Source organism: Coturnix japonica, chromosome 4 (assembly GCF_001577835.2).
Source record: "Coturnix japonica isolate 7356 chromosome 4, Coturnix japonica 2.1, whole genome shotgun sequence".
NCBI classification, from domain to species: domain Eukaryota; kingdom Metazoa; phylum Chordata; class Aves; order Galliformes; family Phasianidae; genus Coturnix; species Coturnix japonica.
In genome coordinates, this window is record NC_029519.1 from 13210665 (window position 1) to 13229448 (window position 18784).

The following is an 18784-nucleotide window of genomic DNA, read 5'->3' on the forward strand; positions in this document are numbered from 1 at the left end:
ATAATTATTTGTCAGTTAAATCCTGCTATTTTTTTCTGCAGAGTCTGTAAAGCTCTTGGAGCAGTTTTTAGCTGATGGTTGCAGGTTGTTTCCACGGAACATCAGACGTGTGCTGATCAGCACTCCATCTTACTGTTGTCACTGAGGGAAGGGCTTTCAGACACTATAGCATTAGATTATGTCAGGTCACGTCCCTCTGCTGTTTCTGTCAGCTCATGTTTCGTTGTATTCATCAGTGTATAAAGAGATATTGAGAGTAGTGCTGCAGTTGTAAAGTGAGTAATGGGACTTTCCCTTAACCTTTTGCCACTTGGTCCCTTTCCTGAACTGCATGGACTAATTTGTTTGCCCTCTGTACGGCATGTTTGCAGTTTGCTTGGTTATTTGGCCTGTGAAGTCTTTGGGAAAGTGCAGTAATAGAGCAGTAGAGGAGTAAAGCTCTGTTACATCCAACTTGTAAAATCTTTTCTCTTCTTTATGGGGAGCTAAAAACAAACACATGGCAGCCCATGGTCCTCTGTTCATCTTCTTGTGTAACCGCAAACCATTGCTTGATCTGACACCATTTCTGTCAGTTGCATATCTGACATTATAAGTAATTAACAAGCTGTAGATCAAGCCTTCTTAGGGCTTTTTGCTTGCTTTCCATACATAGGCCCTTCGTTTCTCCCAGATGGGATCCTGGATGGAAGGACTGGTGCACCAGGGGAGCCTGGACAAAGAGGGCTTCCAGGAGCTTTGGGTCCAAAAGGTTACAAAGGTAATTGACTCTTGTTTTGGAAGAGCCTTTTAACAATCAAGTGGCCTCATTTCAATATGGTTAATATCCTAAGGGTGAAAGTTTCTTTATGACAAATCAGAGAAGCTTCTAATTGGATTTAAAGAGCAGTAGCGTTTACAGTTTAGAGAGTGGTGCCCAGCACTTCTGTTGAAATCCTGTTTTGTTCTTCCTCTGCTCAGGCAAATAAGCAAATGAACATTTCATACTCAGTTAGCTGATCAGGTTGTGCTTCAAAGCTATAACATGTAATGAGATTTAGAAATAACAGCCTCTGTGCTGCATTTTTACTCCAGGCTGGAAATGACAGAGGAACAGTTTTATTTTCCTCTGTGCTAAGAAAAACAATGAGAATTTGGGTTTTAGTGTGTAACAGAGCTAGCAGGGGAAAAAAAAAAGGGGGAGGATAATACAGACATCAGTGTGCATTGTGGTTGTTTGGATGTGTGCCCAGTTGCCATTCCAAAAAGATTAAGTTATCTAGCAGAGGGTCACTGTAACCTTCTATGAGTGGGAGTATGGATTTGCTTTCTCTGACGTGCAACCATCTACTAAAATCCACAGGACTTCTGACCTAAACTTTCCTAAAACCATCTCCTTTAGAGAGTCTGAATCTTTGGGAAAAGGTCATTCAAGTAAGCATGATATAACACGTAATGCGTAGGTTCAGTGCTGCACGTGTGAATTTGGTGGTGGGTGTTGTAGAGAAATTAACCCAAAGTTCCCCTTGCTTGATACTCATTAAGCAAAGTAGGCACAACAGCATATCATTTCAGAATGGTTTTGTCTTAACTGAATCACATACCACTTATTGAGCTCCTGAAGCTGTAAAAGGGTCTTTATCCAAATGTAACTGAGCAATGACTATATTTTCCAGGAGATGCAGGTGACTGTGCTTGTGATGGAGGAGTTACAAGAGCAGGTCTAAAAGGCGTCTCAGGTCCACAGGGTCCACCAGGAAGTCGTGGTGTGCCTGGGATTAAAGGTGTTAGTGGAGACCCTGGCACTGTGGGTGCACCAGGACTGCGAGGCCCTCTGGTAAGGGAGGAGGAGTTTTTACTGTTTATCATTAATTAAAGGAGAAGAAATGTCCATGTGCAGTTGCTAATGCTGATTGCATTCAGACCAGGACACAGTTTTTATGCGGTTTCTTAAGTAAACCTAGAAACTGATATGTGAAAAGAATCTGAAAATAAAGAAATTATCATATATAAAAATGGAGGAAGAAATGGTTCTTAAATTCTGAGAACTGCCATTTAGCAGCCAAGGCTAAAAGCAGTAACAGTTATTCATCCCAGGGTCTCTTGGCCACAGGCGTGCATTGATTAGACCCGGGGTTCTTCCTAACAGAGGGCTGGTTGTGAAAGTAGGTATGTGTCTGTATGGAGAGAAGACCTGAAATCGAACGATGAGGTCTTTCCACATCATTACCCATAGCTATTAAGTCTGTGTGTCTTAGATGCAGTCTCCTCAGTTGCTCTACACTAAAACTAAATGCCTTTAGAATATATTTATCAATGTTGGTGGATGCAGCACATCAAGTAATAGGGAAGAAGTCTTGATAATTTGAACCTGCTATAGTGTTCCCAGATGCCATCCAAGACTGCTGTCACTGTAGTGACATGCACCAACATTTGGCTTGCCACTGTAAAATTGTACTCATTTAAATAAATCACTTGAAAATAATCAGACCCCTACCTCCTTTTTTTAAGTATAACATGTACAATAGGAAACCCTTTAGAAATTATTTCTATCTCTAGTTGTTGTATCCTGACCTTGAATGATATTTTTAGAAAGCAAAGGCTCTTCTCTGCATATTCATGTGCGTGTTTGGTTTTTTTGTTATGTCTTGTTTTGTTTTTTGTTGGTCTCTAGGCTTCAGCTGGCCAGCAAGGTCTTCCAGGACTTAAGGGAGAAAAAGGTGATCCATCCTATGCAACAGGCAGAGGTGCTCCTGGGGACCGTGGTGAAGCGGCACCCAGAGGACCATCAGGCTTCCCAGGAACCCCTGGCAGGGATGGACTTCCAGGTTTGCCAGGCCCACCAGGTCCACCAGTAAGTTCAAATTCATTTAGCAGCGGTGCTTCAGAATCGTAATGAGGAGCAGAGATCTTAAAAAGGCCTGGCTTACTAGTCCTGATCAACTGTGTGATAAGTCTCCAAACACACAAAAAATCTCATAGTCCCTGGGCAAAAGTTTGTCTTGGTGAAGGTCAGTGATTGGCACTCATTATGACTCTGGCTACTCAGTCAAATGATGAAGTTCTTTTGGTGGGGAAGGCCCCAATACTTTTTTGCATTAAAAGATAAAAGACACTTTATGAATGAGCGTAATCTTGGAACTGAAAAACCACACCAGAATATTTTAGTTAAAAACAAAATTATATATATATATATATTTCAGAATACAGAGTACTTAGTATGCTAGCAAATAAAATGTATTATTTTTAATAGTAACTGTGTCTTTCTGCATTTTGAAATAGTGGTAGATGATTGACAGTGGTTTCCACGTACCTTCCCAGGCACATTTGAAACTTGCGCAGGGCTGACAAAACTTGCATGCATTTGTTATAATGGCAGTGGTACACCTTCTTTCCACATCTATCTGATTTTCTATTGTAATTGTCTCCATTGTTTACAGGGTGATGGTGGGCTAGGTTTTCCAGGTGAAAAAGGTCTACCAGGATTACCTGGCTCCAAGGGCCGTCCTGGAGAGATTGGTGCCCCTGGCATTGGGTATCCTGGTCCTGCTGGACTTCGTGGGCCACCAGGTGACCCAGGGATGGATGGTTTCCCAGGACAAGCAGGTCTGCCAGGCCCGCCAGGTACATGTTTTTCAATATGATCTTACTTTGAAAAGGTGCAAACAAAGCAATGGAAAAAAATACCCTTCTTCCCCAAAGCTCCTTTTGTGATTGTCTGTTTGATGTAATTTATCTGAGTGGAAGGTTTTTAAGATCCTTTAGATGATGATTTTTAGAACATGTATCTGAGGTGGTATTAATCTGAGCCAGCTATTACTATTAAGGAGATAATTCTGTAGTTTTAGTACAGACTTCTCTTGAAATAACTGGAAGTATTTCTGGAGTGGAAAAGCTTGAGTTAGTTTTTGTGATAACCATTGCTGTGACGATGTTAACATGACTTGAGATTGTCAAAGAGGAATGCTGGAAGTGTTTGAGATCTTACAAGTATATCTGATGTGCTAGCAAACTGGTAATGCCACCTCAGGTGAAAGTCGCCTGAATGAAAAGGGATGGGTAGTACAGAGTCTTTTTATAAGAACTGGAATTCATGCAAAGAGCTTTGCAATTGCTGAGTTTTGTTTGCTGAAAATGTTCTTACAAGCCATGTGGCTATTTCTTAGTCTGCCAGATTGCAGGAGTGACAGTTGGAGAGCAAGGCAGAAAAATAAATCCTCGCTGTTCCACCTACCGCATGTGCATCTCTCTGGCATAAACTTTGGGCTCACAGTTTTTAAAACGCCTGTCAGTACTTTCTGTCTTGCATGTGCACATTTATTTTAGGATTCCACACTGTAGCATACAGTTTACATACCACTTAGAAACATACTCAAGCTTTTAGAGTTAGAAATACCTTTCTGCTCCCCCTGGTTTTGAAAGCTCTCACCTTTGCTCATAAGCTCTTTCAGTCACAGACTGCCTTTTCAATACCTACTTTGCTGAGCAGAAGCTGTGGATATCACGCTACTGTTATTCCACAGCAGTAGTTGCAGCCACTTAACACAGTGGTGGGGATGAGATTAGTTCCCAGGTTCCAAATGCATTCTTTTTAACGTCATGTATTTCGGGTATCAGCTGCATTAGATGTGCTTAAGTTCACTCCCAATCACTTACATGCCCTGTGAAAAACATCTGGATACAAAATCTTTCTCTTCTGACCATCTCTCTGAAGGGGACTGTGTGCAACCTTATTGTTTCTTTGTTTCAGGTATCACCTTGCCCTGCATAGTTCCTGGAGCATATGGTCCTCCTGGGACTCCTGGCCTTCCAGGGCTGCCAGGTATGGAGACAAGCTGATTGTAATGACTACCAAGAAGCAGCTATCCCTCAGAAAAGATAATGCCTGCTAATTAATGTCCTATGAGTGATAGGTATTCCTGAGAGTTAACTGACAGAATAGTAGTCTTTTTCTTCAAAGGGTCTGGGCTTAAATTCCATAGAGGATCATAATGATTGCACCATTTTTTTCCCTTTCAAGTAGCCTCTGAACACAAACTCTTTTCTTCTGCATTTACATAGCTGTTGAAAAAGCCATGGATTTGAGATGCTTTGTGGGTTAAGTTGTGTTTTCAATGAGTGTTTCAGCACTAGCTTTGCAGAAGAGATCTGATCCCATTTCCCAGTGCTGTGTTTTTGCCTTCCACTATTCATTCATTCATTAATATTATTTTAATCCTCAGGTCCCAAAGGCAGCAAAGGCTTTCCTGGCATTCCAGGGCAGCCTGGATTAAATGGGTCAAAAGGACAGCCAGGATCTCCAGGAATAATTGGCTTGCAAGGGGAACCTGGTAAGAGTTTTTATCATATGATTAATATGTACAGTGTTTTATCAGAAAAGTTGTCTCACATTCTAGGCCACATTTCCACATGTTAAATTCACAGTGCCTTGTTGTGAACTCCACTGTGTTTCTTTGAAATGACATCTTTGCTTTTAATATTTTACTACTGGTGTAAGGACATAGGACAGCTGATGCAGTTTGTTTCTCTAGGGACCACCATCATATGTTTTCTAACACTTTAGAAACTTCAAGTTGATTTTAAAACCTATTTTAAACCACCTGTTATTCTGATGAAGACACAAGACACACTGTACACTGTACTTTGATTTGTTTTAGCTGTGGGAGTTTCTGATTGTTGTAGTAAGTGAGGAAAAAGTGGGGGGAGAAGCTAGGCTGATATATATCCATCATATTTATATGTCAAAATCTCTTTTCACTGCATTAAGGGGGAGATCTTTATGGGGTCAGTGATTGCATGACATAGCCTCTGAGCAGTGCAGCACTCACACAGAAGTGATACTTTATTTCTACTTGGTAAGTTAGAGAGAGAACTTTGCAGCCCTCCTTTTACCAGGACTGCTGGTCTCTTCTGCCCCTCAGTGCCCAAAGCCAGAGGACAGAGTAAGAAAGGCGTGATCAGTGTATTATCTTTGCAGCTCTTGTGGAGGGTAGTGTTAATGGAGAAACCACTGTTTCTAGTTTGATACCAAAACATTCTGCAGCTTTCCAAACAGCCTTTGCTTGCATGAATATTTTTTTAAATTTTGTTAGAGATGTCACTGGAAACATCTTGTACTTCTGATGAGTGCCATTTATTGTCTTTGTCCCCAAGGCTTCCCTGGACCGCGAGGAGAGCAAGGATCACAAGGACTTCCAGGATTGGATGGAACAGATGGTTTGCCTGGGAAGATGGGTCCTTCAGGCTTAGCTGGAATTAAAGGAGCTCCTGGAGATGTATTTGGTGCTGAGAGTGGAGCTCAGGGAGAGCGTGGCCGACCTGGGCTGTCAGGGGATAAAGGGCCTGCAGGTGATCTTGGGTTTCCGGGACCAAAAGGTAAGTGCTGGTGCTGCTTGTATCTAGGAATATCAAAAATCTTTCATTCTTCCCATCTCTTTAAGATACTCTATTAGTAATCCTTTAAGCTGACTGCAGATGGATGTGTGGTGGTTTTCTTTTAGAATCTAATGTGACTCAAAGACTTTTAGTAGGACTGTTATTTTCATTGAAAAAATGAATCTTGTTTTATTTGCTTTGTAACCTCCCATCTCTCTGTTCCCAGGGCTGGATGGGAGACCAGGCCTCCTAGGTATTAAAGGAGAGCTGGGTAATCCAGGATATTCAGGTGTCCCCGGATTGCGGGGACCTCCTGGTCCTGGAGGTCCTTTTGGCATTAAGGGAAAACCAGGACCACTGGGATCAGTTGGCCTTGCAGGAGCGCCAGGTATGTAAATTCTTCAAATGAAAACAAGTAGCTGAGCTGAACACTGCAGTGTTGAGGAAATGTAGGAGAGACTGCCAGTTGCTGAGAGAGACTTCCTACCACTACTTAGGGGTAGCTGAGTGCAGAATTCAAGTTTTTTACCTCTAAGTACTAGAATTCTCCTGCACTGAAATGGTGCCCCAAGGTTGTACAGCAAAAAGACAGGAGAAAGCATTTTGATATCTTTTAGCATCTCTGCATTTACAGGCTGGCTGTATACATTGACTAATCTTCGTTTCCCATTTTTATAACAATTGATTTTTTAATATATGAGGTTGCTTGAAACACGACTTCTATAGGTTGGAAATTTGTTAGCTTTCTGAGAAGAAGCACTTCCATGCTACACCAGCTAGGTCAGAAAATAAATAAATTTCCCTTCACAAGAAAAAAACACTTGAATACAACAGTATCTGTAAGGCTGTACTGACTAGAGTGTTTCATGATAACAGTGTATTCAAGACTTGAAAACCAAGCAGAGAGGCATCTGGGAATTAGTAGATAATCATCTGTGATGTAATTCTGTTCTGACTTGTAGAATGACAGTGCTGAAACACAATGACAACAAATGAATGAAAGTACTAACCTCATTTGAGATGAAAATTATACTTTTTTAAGCTTTTTATTAGAATGCTAACATGGCTTTCGCTTCCCTATTATTTTATGGTTTGGGCCCGTATGCCACATATGACTGTTTCCTTCAACTGTTTTTGAATACCTTCCATTGCTAGGGCAGTAAGCTCCAAATGACTGAGACATTTCAGCTGTATTCTCTGAATCATTAATTTCTTTGTATCCTTATTCTTTCCGTTTACATATTGTATCTGTTTTTTCCTTCACCATGTTTCTATTCCATTTATCAACTCCCCATTTCTGATGTCACACTGTTTGGTTATGGGTTCTTCACATAGGCTGTCAAGGTGAGAAAATGCAGTGTAGCATAAAAGCTCATGGACTAACAACCTAGCTTTTAATGCTACAAGAATTGCATTGACTACAGGTGATACCCCTTATTATTGCTAATCAAACCAGAAGGCAAAGAACTGTTGTGGTGAGAATGCTCAGATGGCAGAAAAAACTGAAGCTTAAATGGAAATCCTTAACATGCACAAAATTTAAGCCTGAATTTTCTTTTATAAATAAAGCAGCCATTTAATCTACATTAAAAAATGCTGGATCATAATTTAAAATGTTTGAATACAATGAGGCTCACATGTTGGGTGCTGCTGCTGCAAATGTCATTTTTCAGAAGCCACTTGATTTTTTTTCTTTCTTTCCTCACTTTAGATCTAAGCATTCTCTTTTTCAATAGTTTGAGCCTTTATTTAAAGTTGTAAATCATTGCAAATCTTCATCTAGAAACACTCTGAAGCATTTAGAAGCAAAACAGTATATGGTGTTGGTTATATCACAGCACTATCAGAAGCTTGTTCCCTTAGTGAGCAATTTGCTTTTGAGAAGTAACACTTTAACTGCCAAGGTGGAAAAGAAACTTGTGAATACAAGTCTCTCAAATTGATCTCTGCTTCCCTCTAAGGATGGGGTAGGTAGATGTAGCTGACATTAAAGATGCTCCCCATCCTGGTTTGGCTGCCTTGATGATAAAGGTAAGACTAGTGCTCTACACTGTAGTGTCTGGTAAAGGAGGCTAAAATGGAAACATCATAAGGGGTTTCACTCTTGCCAGTGGTGTAGTGATGTAGGCAGTAGCCATTTTTGTAGGTATTTTATTATTAGATCACTAATGCTTTTGCAGTTCTAAACTTTATGCCTTCTAAGTAGGCTGCATGTGCCTTAAGATCCATTTGTTACGTAAAAAACAATGCTGTGCTTAAAGAGCTTGGAAAGCTGTCCACAAAACTTCCCTCGTGTTTGTATGTTATAATCTGTTGAGTTATTTCTTGTCTTGATTCAGGACTTCCTGGAGTCAAAGGATTGACTGGGGATGTAGGTCCTCAAGGCCCTGCTGGTATGAAAGGTTTCCCAGGTCTTGATGGTACTCCAGGACCTCCTGGTGAAAGAGGATTCTTAGGACCACCTGGACCTTTTGGTCAAGATGGACGTCCAGGTTTCTCTGGACCAAAAGGTAAGTATTCTACTTGGGGAACAGTGTAGGGTTACTGCCCAGAAAAAAAAAGATCTTGTTGATTTTAGGCCATAGTCTACAGAAGATACATATTTCTCAACTAGTGGTTGAATGTGTTTGTTTTGCTGCTGAGCTGTGAATTATGAATGATGAATTTAATAACCAAATCATAGTCATGAGGAGGTCCATGTAAGGACCTATGGAGAATGTATCGTGTACATCAAGACAGAAAGACAGGAAATCTGGAAAAACGAAAAATGGTGAGTGTTATAAAGTAAGTTATAAAGTTATAAAGTAAGGGAAATGCTATGGGAGGGAGAGAATGAAGAACAAACCAAAAGGAAAGTAAAAATGTATGGCCACCTCTGCTTTGCTTGCACCATTAGGTTTTACTGCCCAGATTTGGGTGACTGCCTAAACCCAACATGCCTTCACCTGTCAACTAGGTGTGTATGTAGTATATCAGAAGAGACTAATTTTTTCTATTTATCAACATTTCTATACAGGTGAAAAAGGGTCTACTGGCCTGCTTGGTTTCCCAGGCATGCCAGGCCTGCCTGGTGTCCCTGGGGTCAATGGGTTTAAAGGAACTCCTGGCACAGTGGGAGAAAAAGGAAGCCCTGGAGTTCTGGGACTTCAAGGTCAAAAAGGTGAGAAACAGATGAAAGGCATTTGCTGTCTGTGCAGCAGAAGAGCTTCAGAGACCTTTCTGAGATGTCTGCACATTGTAACAATAATAATTATAAACTTAATTATAAAACAATAATGTTTTATATACTGTGTTCTATTCTTCCATGTGAAATACTTTGGTCTGGCTACCAAAGGCATCAGTAGGTGCATCTACTGATGAACTGACATCAGAAGATATGGATGTTCTGTCTCTATCTGTCAGTTTCTAGTGTTATACTCTTTTTCTGTTAAACAATCTTATTGCAAAATAATCTGAATTCTTCAGGTGACAGAGGAGATGTAGGTCCACCTGGTCTTCCTGTTCTTGGGGCTCAAGAACAGGCACTGCAATTGAAAGGAGACAAAGGAGATCCTGGATTATCTGGACTCGGAGGATTCCCAGGACCCAGAGGTATGTCACAACATTGTAGGTATTTGCCATTTCAGTTGTCTGGGAGCTGCATTTACTCCTGGTGAAGCATGGTCTTCCCTTTTGAATACCTGAAATATTAGTATTTTCTGTTCTGCCATTCACATTTCAGCAAGATTTGTATATGGCAGCTCTACATTTTGAGAAAACAGTTTTTGTTTGAATTTCTGTTCTGTGGATAATATCCCACCCTTTCCTTCTCTCTAAAGAAAGGTTTGGGTAACAGTTGGTCCAATGAATGTCAGTATTATGAATTTTATTTGTACTCTTTCATATAAACTCAGGTGATAAAGGAATCCCAGGAAGCCGTGGACAGCCTGGTCTTCCTGGACCTGTTGGGTCAGCAAGCAGAGAGAGAGGTTTTCATGGTGACCAAGGCTTTCCTGGACCGTCGGGACAGCCTGGGCTGCCAGGACAGAAGGGTGCACGTGGTATCATGGGATTTCCAGGAATGCCAGGAGAGAGGGTAAATATATTCTTAAACTAAAATTCTTCTCAAGGAACTCTTGGGAAAATACTGTTTTCTAATCAGTACTTCTGCTGTAAAGCAGCTGGCCAGAAGCTGACAGAATTTTTCTTTACAAAAGTTTGTTTCTGTTTGTTTTATGCTGTTGAATGACACTTTGGATAATGTCTCTTCCTGCATCTTTGCAGTCCATTATCCCATACGACCCCAGCTTGGAACAGCAAAAATAAAAAACAAAAGCTAGCTTTGGGCTTTTATTTCAGGGTTCGGATGGTATCACAGGAACACTTGGATTCCCAGGACCTATTGGCCTCCCTGGTCCAAAGGGTAAGAAATCTTTCACTGTGTATTTGGTCTTTCAGTCTATGCGGTCCTGTGATTAATGGCTAAGACAAATGAGTTCTGGAAGTGTCCATTGCTCTCCAGTGACTGGCTCAGAAGTACATGTTCCCCTGGTAGGTCATTCATTCAGTCTCAAGCCTGAATATTTTAATATCCTTTGAAATCTTGGTCATAGCACTTTATGAAGCATGATGGACAGTATAAGAGGCACTCTTTTTTCTCGTCACCTTGAGTTGAAGATATAAAGGGCAGAATGCTGTGAAATTACTCATAAACATTTGTCATGTCCTGTCCTGAGTGTATTTGCATGCATTGCTGTTTATAAACGTTTTCAAACTCCTCTTGTACAGCACTTACTGTTGTCTTTGTTTACTTTGTGAATTTACAGTATAAGCAAAGTTTGTTTTCGTAAACAAGACTATTGAGCAAGCTGACAATTGCTCCCATGGTCAGGTACAGAATGGCTTTCTCAGCATATCTTTCTTTTCCAGGTGACCAGGGAGAGTCTACTGGTGTTCCTGGCACTGCTGGAGTTAAAGGAGTGCGAGGAGACCCAGGATTCCCAGGTAAAGTAGCCCTTGATTGCACTTGAAGACTGCAAAATTCCAGGAATCAGGTTGGATAACTTTGCTCTATTCAAGGTTGTTTGTAATCTGTAAATTTAGACACTTTTGTCTTGTCCTGTAGAAGACATCTGAGAAGTCTAGTATCCAGGTGGCCCACAAACCTGGATGATAATGAACATGTCCTAAACCCATCCGATTTGCATGCTATATCCCATTTCACTCCTTGAGGAACTTGGGAATTTGCACTGGTGTTTGGCATCCAGGGAGACTGCTACAGGGCCCAGTCCGTGGTTAAGCAAACCTAAGTACTACAGCTGCAGTTAAATATGTTTTTCTTCAGACCTACCTCCACTTGCTTTACCTTGTGCTCTGGTATAGTGTATGCTTTTATCATTTCAGGAGAGAGAGGGAGAGAAGGTCTCAAGGGTGAACCAGGCTACCCAGGAAGCACTGGAGTGAATGGGATTAAAGGTGGCCCAGGAGACCTTGGCCAAGAAGGACCAGTAGGTACTGGACTAGGCACCCTAAGTTCTCCAGTTCATTGTGTAACTGTGGGACAGCCTTATCGTACTGTTCCTAAGTCCTGGTCAGCCCATCTCAACTGAGGCTTACATAATAAGGTTGACAAGAAGATGGGAATTTTCTCTGACATTACTGTAAGGTATCACATTGTCCCGTTGAAACCAATCCTTTGGGTCAACTGTATTGTGAATCCTGCACAACTGAAACTCAAAACAATTGCTTTAACTAACAGGGAAGACCTTAATGAGAGACAAGTAATAGCAGCTTCTTTGCAGCTGCTTGTGGGCAAGACTGCCCTAAAATCTTCCACTGCAACACTTTATGGCTATAAGTGTCTCTGAATAGTGAAGTAGCAGGTGTACTCTTGAACTGTTAGTGGAATTAGAGGTGGAAGATCAGTGTAAGTTGTTGCTGGAATATTTTACTTGAAAACCAATTTAATTAGTTCTTCACTATGTGAACTATTCCAGCCTATCACTTGGTGGGTGATGAAGAATGTCATTTCTGAGTTTTTTTTAAAAAGCTATCAAATAAACAGTTTGATGGTGCTATTAGTGTTAGGTTTTGATCTGGTTTTGTTTTGGTTTGTTTTGTTTTTTTATAATTACTTAAATTGGAATTTGCTCATCTTACGAGTTAAGTTGTAGCATTAGAAGCTGTAGAATGATGGAGCTGTGAGCTGAACTGTCTTGAATGTGTAGTATGGAAACATTTTGCTTCTTGTTTGTAGGAATACCTGGAAATGCTGGGCTAAGAGGAATCTCTGGGCCACCAGGGCCTCCAGGGCCGCCAGGATCTGTTGGATTCCCAGGAGCTCGTGGAACAGCAGGACCAAAAGGTATGTCTGGAGCCTGCATATGGGGGAAGAAACTGGGTCAGAAAACCAGGGTTTCAGCCAAGTGTATCACAGCAGGCAGGCAGCACACTATGTGTGGGCCAGCTGTGTGTGGGAAATCAGCTCATCTCTTGGCAGCATTAGTGCAGGCACCAGCTGCTAGAAGTGAGCTGAGGAGCTTTTGGAAATGGAGAGGTTCTTTCTTGATTTGGGTCACTAATGGGATTCCACCAAGGGTAAAACCAGTCAGCGCAGTGAGAAGATTCCATGAACGGGAGCTGAACGAAGGGGAGCTTTATGTAGTGTGTTGCTCTGTGTCCTGTTTCTCACACCTGTTGTAGTTTCTGTGAAGAATCTTACGCATTTCCATCTAATTAGATTGCTTGCTTACATGTTCACTTAGAAAGTGCTCCCTATGTCTCTTCAGGGTTTCATGGATTTCCAGGTTTAAATGGTCTGAATGGCTTGCCGGGCACAAAAGGATCTCCTGGAACACCAGGTAAAGGAAATATATGATGGAAGTGCCATAGCTGGGGAAATGCATTAACTGGTCCATCGTGAGAGCAGTGTTCTTCACAAAACTGCTGCTTCACCCAGTTGTGAATCAAATTATAATATCAAAGGAAGCAAAATATCAAAGTACTGAATGTGCATGAGCAAATTCTTCTTTAATGCCAGTAAGAATAGAATGCAGCCTGTGGAGTGAAGGAGGTTTTTCTGTGGGTATTTCTCCTTGAGCTGCTGGAAAGTCAGTGGAATTAAATCATAAAGCTTTCCCACCTCCAGTGAATGCTTGATTTTAGCAGGGCAGTGTCAAGTGCTCTCTTTGAGTTGGTCTGAATGATGCCATGTTTCCTTACTGCTCTATGTGGAACTCAAGAAAAGCCTCAGTAAAATTGCGGTCACAAGATGATTTAGGTTGGAAGAGACCTTTAAGATCATCTAGTTCCAGCCCCTCTGCAGAGACACCTCCCACTAGAGCACATCAGAAGCTGATTTTCTTCGTTAAAATCTGAATCCTGCTTTTGGGCTCCTGCTGTACTTTTTTATATTTTTAACTGTATGAAATAACTTTGTTTTGCAAAGTGGTTTGCAAAATCTGAAGGAGGAAAGCCTTTCCAAAGGGACTTGTTTGGTTACAGTAATCTTGTAAGGTAGCATTTCAAAGTGAGGCAGACATTCTGTGTGCAAAAATGGACAGCCTTGCTGTGTAAAATTAGAATGATAGCTGTGTTCTATTTGTGTAATGAATTAACTGCTAGTAGATTATTTGAATAGGCTTTTCTTCTTTAACCATCTCTAATTAGGTCTGAGTGAAGTCGGACTCAAAGGCCCTGCAGGTCTCCCTGGTCCGAAGGGTGAGGAAGGTTCTCCAGGTTTGGGTAGAGGAGCTGTAGGATTCCCAGGGCCAAAAGGCTCATCAGGAGACTTGGGTAAGTACTGATGTTTGTAAGCCTGATGGAATGTGTTGCAATTCAGACTGATGGGTTTGCACAGTTAGAGGAATCACCACATAGAACTCCTAAAGTCACAAAAGTGGACAGTAGTCTCACAGGTAAATATTAAGTCTGTGATGTGGTTACATGGTTGAGAAACTGTTACGTAGTTCTTACACTGTCTGTACCCATCCTGGACAGCAGAAAATAGCTATTTCTTTCTCTTTGTTCTCCTCAATATATTCTTCCAAGCCACTCATTTTGTTCATATCAGCACCTGTGACTGAGAGCTTGGGATATATTTTCTCATTTGGTATTTCTTATTTTAGGTCCCCCGGGTCCTGTGGGACTGCCTGGCTTGCCAGGGACTCCTGGAGTTTCTCTTCCTTCTGATATACGTGGGAGACCTGGGGATGCTGGCCATCCAGGACTTGATGGGAGTCCAGGTATGGAGAGGGACCTCGTAAGGGGAGTAGACTAGCTAAGAGGATTTCTGTTATTTTTTTGTGGTTTTTTTTTTAATGCACTTTCTTGAAGAACTCTTGAGGATAATGATTTGGAGTAGCATGCTTTAATAATCTGATTTTTAGATCAAAGCTTGAAAATAAGGAGCTCTGTTTTCAGTTCCTGCTATTTAATCCTGGTCTGATATAGCCTATTAATAAAGGTCTGTGATCAAATGATCAAATGATCAATACTCATTTCACCCACTGTGATGCTGAAGACATTAAGGTAACTACTTAGGTCCAAAGTATTATGTCTAAATTTGGATACCAGCTCCATTTTGGACTGTGGTTTCTACAGCTGTAATTACAGGCTCCTTGTGCAATTTAGAAGCTAACTGTAGGAACTGAGAGGCAGCAAAATGATATTGCTACTCAAAGATACGTAGGGAGCACTTGTCCTAGGGCCAATAGCAAGTTTACCTTGTGGTTTGAAAGATCTGTCATGATAGCATTAGTGCCTATTCATTACCTAACAGCCTTATTGAAGAGGCTGAGATGGAGTCTTTTCCTGACCAGACATTTGAAGCCACTGCTGTCATTCTCCAAGGCATTATGTGAGTCACCAGGCTAACTGCCAGCTGGGGTGAGGGCTATATGTACTCAGGCCTAGGATTTGAAGTAAGGTTTCTGGTGGTCAGAAGGATTTAAAGGTTTCTCATACCTGTGTTTACATAAGTAACTGAGGCCTGGTTCTTTTCCTTTGGGAGGAGGACAATCTTGGAAATACTAACAGCCAAACAATCACTGTCCACTAGAATGACCCACTGGGGATAGCAATAGCATTTATTTGGCTGCAAGAGGAGATTGTGCCAATTATCACTTTATCTCTAGGTCTCCCAGGTACTCCAGGACCACGAGGGCCCCCTGGACCAGCTTTTGACCAAGGTGACACAGGCAGTCCAGGTTTCCCTGGTGTTCCTGGCTTGCGAGGTGGTAAGGGTGATGTGGGACTTCCTGGTCCCATTGGACTCCCTGGTATATCTGGATTCAAAGGTAATCTTGCCATGGAAAGTGTCTGGGTCTCATTTGGCAGCTGTCACCTTGACAGTATGAATGGTTATTGTGTGGTGACTGTGACTGGAATCAGAACTTCATGCTCAGCCTCTGAGGGCTCATCTGTGTACCTTTGCAGGTGTCAGAGGTGAGCCTGGTCTTATGGGGATGCCAGGTAAAGATGGGCCTCCAGGGGATCCTGGTTACCCTGGGCTGAAAGGTGAAATGGGGCGTCGAGGTGAGTGCCAGAGAATTTGAAAAGCTTTACTTTGTTGCAAATGGTTTGTAGCGAAGAAAGTCACAGAGTTCTTTTAATTGGCTTATCTGGGAGGTTTTGTGGTTTCTCAGCAAAATTAATTAGAAAGAGCTTAATGCATCACTTTTTAGAATGATACCCAGCGCTGATGTATTCAGACAGCTTTAATTGAACATGCTTCTGTTTTGTGTCAGTATTATCATCAAAGCTGTGCACATTTTTGTGATGTACTTCCACTGTCTCTTATGCTGTATGCAGGTCTCCCTGGCCAACCAGGGGCTCCAGGTATAACCCCACAGGCAGAAGAAATCACAGCCCCTGCGGGCTTGCCAGGTCTGCCAGGGATTGATGGTGTCCCTGGCTTTGATGGAGATCCTGGATTCCAGGGCCCAGTTGGAAAGCCAGGTAAAAACACACACAGATCATTGGAATTCTGGCACTCTGGAAAAGGAATACTACTTAATGCATTAGGAAAGTTTTTTCTAGCAATGGAAATAATTCAAGCAAAAAATATACAAATGCCATATTTTACTATTGTTACAATTTGCATGATAAATCCTTGCACACTTTAATAGTGCTTTTGAATGAACACTGCAGAATTAGGAGCAGTAGCTGTGGTATAGCTGGTATGATGCCAGCTTTGGTACCAGCGGGTGGAGTGGTCCTGAAAGTGTGTCACAGAGTTATCTAGATCAATCTTTGTCTGTGACAGGGGGCAGTAGGCTTGTGGGCCACCCAGCCCCCAAAAAATGGAAGGGGGGAAGGGGAAGGGGTAGGGAGATGGGAGCTGGGCTCAAGGAAACAAACAGAGCAGCAGCAACGATCTGAGGAGGAAAACTTATTTTACTAACTATGATATCGGAATGCAAGATAGCACAATATAATACAATTTAATTGAAATTGAGGCTAATAAATCAAGCAAAATAAGAGAGAGTTTTCCAAAGTAGTAACCACATTTGATTTCAGGTCCAAAGGGTCTGCCAGGCAGGTCTGGTTCGAAAGGACGTGATGGTTTACCTGGATCACCTGGCATAGCTGGGGACCCAGGACCTTTGGGTGCCCCAGGACCTCAGGGATTTGAAGGTAATGGTATGATTTGCAGAGCACAGATTGTTAGACTTTTCTTCAGAATTTGTGGACAAAGAAACCAAATTAGTTACCTTAGGAAGATGGGGGGAAGTACATGATCTTCTGCTTTGTATCTGCAATGGAGTAAATTTTATCTTCAGTGAGGAAGATTATGTCACATGTAACTGTTGTCTGTCACTGCTGATGTTTCCCTAGGTATAATTCTGAACATCTTTTGGTTTCAGTATTGTGTGGATGTAGGAGCCATCTTGGAGGTTTGAAGGAGCAAAATGGTATTCACAGTGAGCACAGCTGTGAGGGCTGGATGATAGAGGCATGATGAGAGAGAGAAGGGTGGGATTCTGCCACAGATTTGTACAGCTTTTCTGTGTCAAAGATATCAACATTAAAGCACAAGAGTGAAAAATGAACTTATTATGTTTTGGCTGGTGCTTTATGATATTCAGAATATGAGAATGTCATTGAGTACTGTGATAGATGGTAACACTGGCATTAGAGTTGTTGGGGAAAGATAGAAAATGAAATTAGGTAGGAAATAAGCGGGTGCTACTGTGAAATCACTGCTTTTTGAACTGGTACGCCTCATGGGTCACACAGCCCTCCAAACTTGGCCTCTTTGTCATACAAAGCAATGCCCAAATCAGCTGTAGAGCCAAGTGATACCCATCCTGCCAAGGAGTGAGTTCTCTTCTGCCTTCCAGGTGCCGCTGGAAAGCCAGGTGCCATTGGCTTGCCGGGAATGCCAGGTCGGAGCGTGGGTGTCGGGTACACCTTAGTGAAGCACAGCCAGTCAGACCAAATCCCACCGTGTCCCATTGGTATGAACAAGCTCTGGGATGGCTACAGCTTATTGTACGTGGAGGGGCAGGAAAAATCGCACAACCAGGATCTCGGTGAGTTGACATGCTTCTCTCAGGCATAAACAATGTTAAGCCAAAACCCTGTTCCTAGTGTGCAGTTCTCATTGGTACTGCTGGCAGCTGCTGGAGGGAAAGTCTCCTTGGCCAGAATCTGTGCTGTGGAACTAGTGTTACTTGCACCGTGCTGTGCTACTCTTGGCTAGTGTGTATGAGCTGGAACATTTGGCAGATGCTCGGTATGACTGCTTCCCCAATTCTTCCAGGTTTTGCTGGCTCTTGTTTGCCTCGCTTCAGCACGATGCCTTTTATTTACTGCAACATCAATGAAGTGTGCTACTATGCCAGCCGAAACGACAAGTCCTACTGGCTGTCCACCACCGCTCCCATCCCCATGATGCCAGTGGACAGCAATCAGATCCCACAGTACATCAGTCGTTGCTCTGTCTGCGAAGCACCTTCCCAGGCTGTGGCTGTGCACAGCCAGGATATCACCATCCCACAGTGTCCCCTCGGCTGGCGCAGCCTATGGATAGGATACTCCTTCCTAATGGTAAGGATATCATTGCTACTACAGTGGCAGCTTTATGCATTTTTTAGATCTCCTCATCACCGAGACTGAATTAGCTGGGTTGATCATAGGAAAGCAGAGCGTTTATTCTTTATCAGCAGGCCACTTGCTCCCATTTATCTGGCCTTCTTGTATGCACTCCTCACATCCAGTAGTAAAACTGAAGCAGTAGTTGTGCATTGCCTCAGATACTCATTGTGCTTCAAACCTTTAAGTGCAGAAACTCTAATTAAGCTGTAGTATTTCCTTAACCCCATCTGTCTTCTGGAACATTATTTCCACTGCAATCCCCTAGCAGTACTGTGAGGTCATTAGAAACCCTTGAAGTCAGCATTATTGTCTCCTGATTTTCCCACTTTGTTACTGCAAAGCTGCATTTCCT

At 42.2% G+C, this 18784-nt stretch overlaps 1 protein-coding gene across 3 annotated transcripts in view; it reads left to right on the plus strand.

The window, feature by feature from the left end:
* The window catches only part of COL4A6 (collagen type IV alpha 6 chain), a 111678-nt gene that overhangs the window by 89959 nt on the left and 2935 nt on the right, over positions 1-18784 (plus strand). For 2 of the 3 annotated variants that reach the window (XM_015860479.2, XM_015860481.1), the window contains 26 exons: positions 656-760; positions 1656-1816; positions 2654-2833; positions 3420-3603; positions 4730-4801; positions 5202-5309; positions 6133-6354; positions 6581-6742; positions 7690-7698; positions 8694-8864; positions 9371-9514; positions 9820-9945; positions 10248-10429; positions 10693-10756; positions 11263-11337; positions 11737-11844; positions 12590-12697; positions 13122-13193; positions 14002-14127; positions 14460-14576; positions 15468-15629; positions 15769-15867; positions 16144-16290; positions 16852-16968; positions 17676-17867; positions 18098-18384. In XM_015860479.2, coding sequence (XP_015715965.1) covers positions 656-760; positions 1656-1816; positions 2654-2833; positions 3420-3603; positions 4730-4801; positions 5202-5309; positions 6133-6354; positions 6581-6742; positions 7690-7698; positions 8694-8864; positions 9371-9514; positions 9820-9945; positions 10248-10429; positions 10693-10756; positions 11263-11337; positions 11737-11844; positions 12590-12697; positions 13122-13193; positions 14002-14127; positions 14460-14576; positions 15468-15629; positions 15769-15867; positions 16144-16290; positions 16852-16968; positions 17676-17867; positions 18098-18384 — 3500 coding nt within the window. The remainder of the gene's footprint in view (positions 1-655; positions 761-1655; positions 1817-2653; positions 2834-3419; positions 3604-4729; positions 4802-5201; positions 5310-6132; positions 6355-6580; positions 6743-7689; positions 7699-8693; positions 8865-9370; positions 9515-9819; positions 9946-10247; positions 10430-10692; positions 10757-11262; positions 11338-11736; positions 11845-12589; positions 12698-13121; positions 13194-14001; positions 14128-14459; positions 14577-15467; positions 15630-15768; positions 15868-16143; positions 16291-16851; positions 16969-17675; positions 17868-18097; positions 18385-18784) is intronic. The other variant, XM_015860480.2, reaches the window with a different exon arrangement.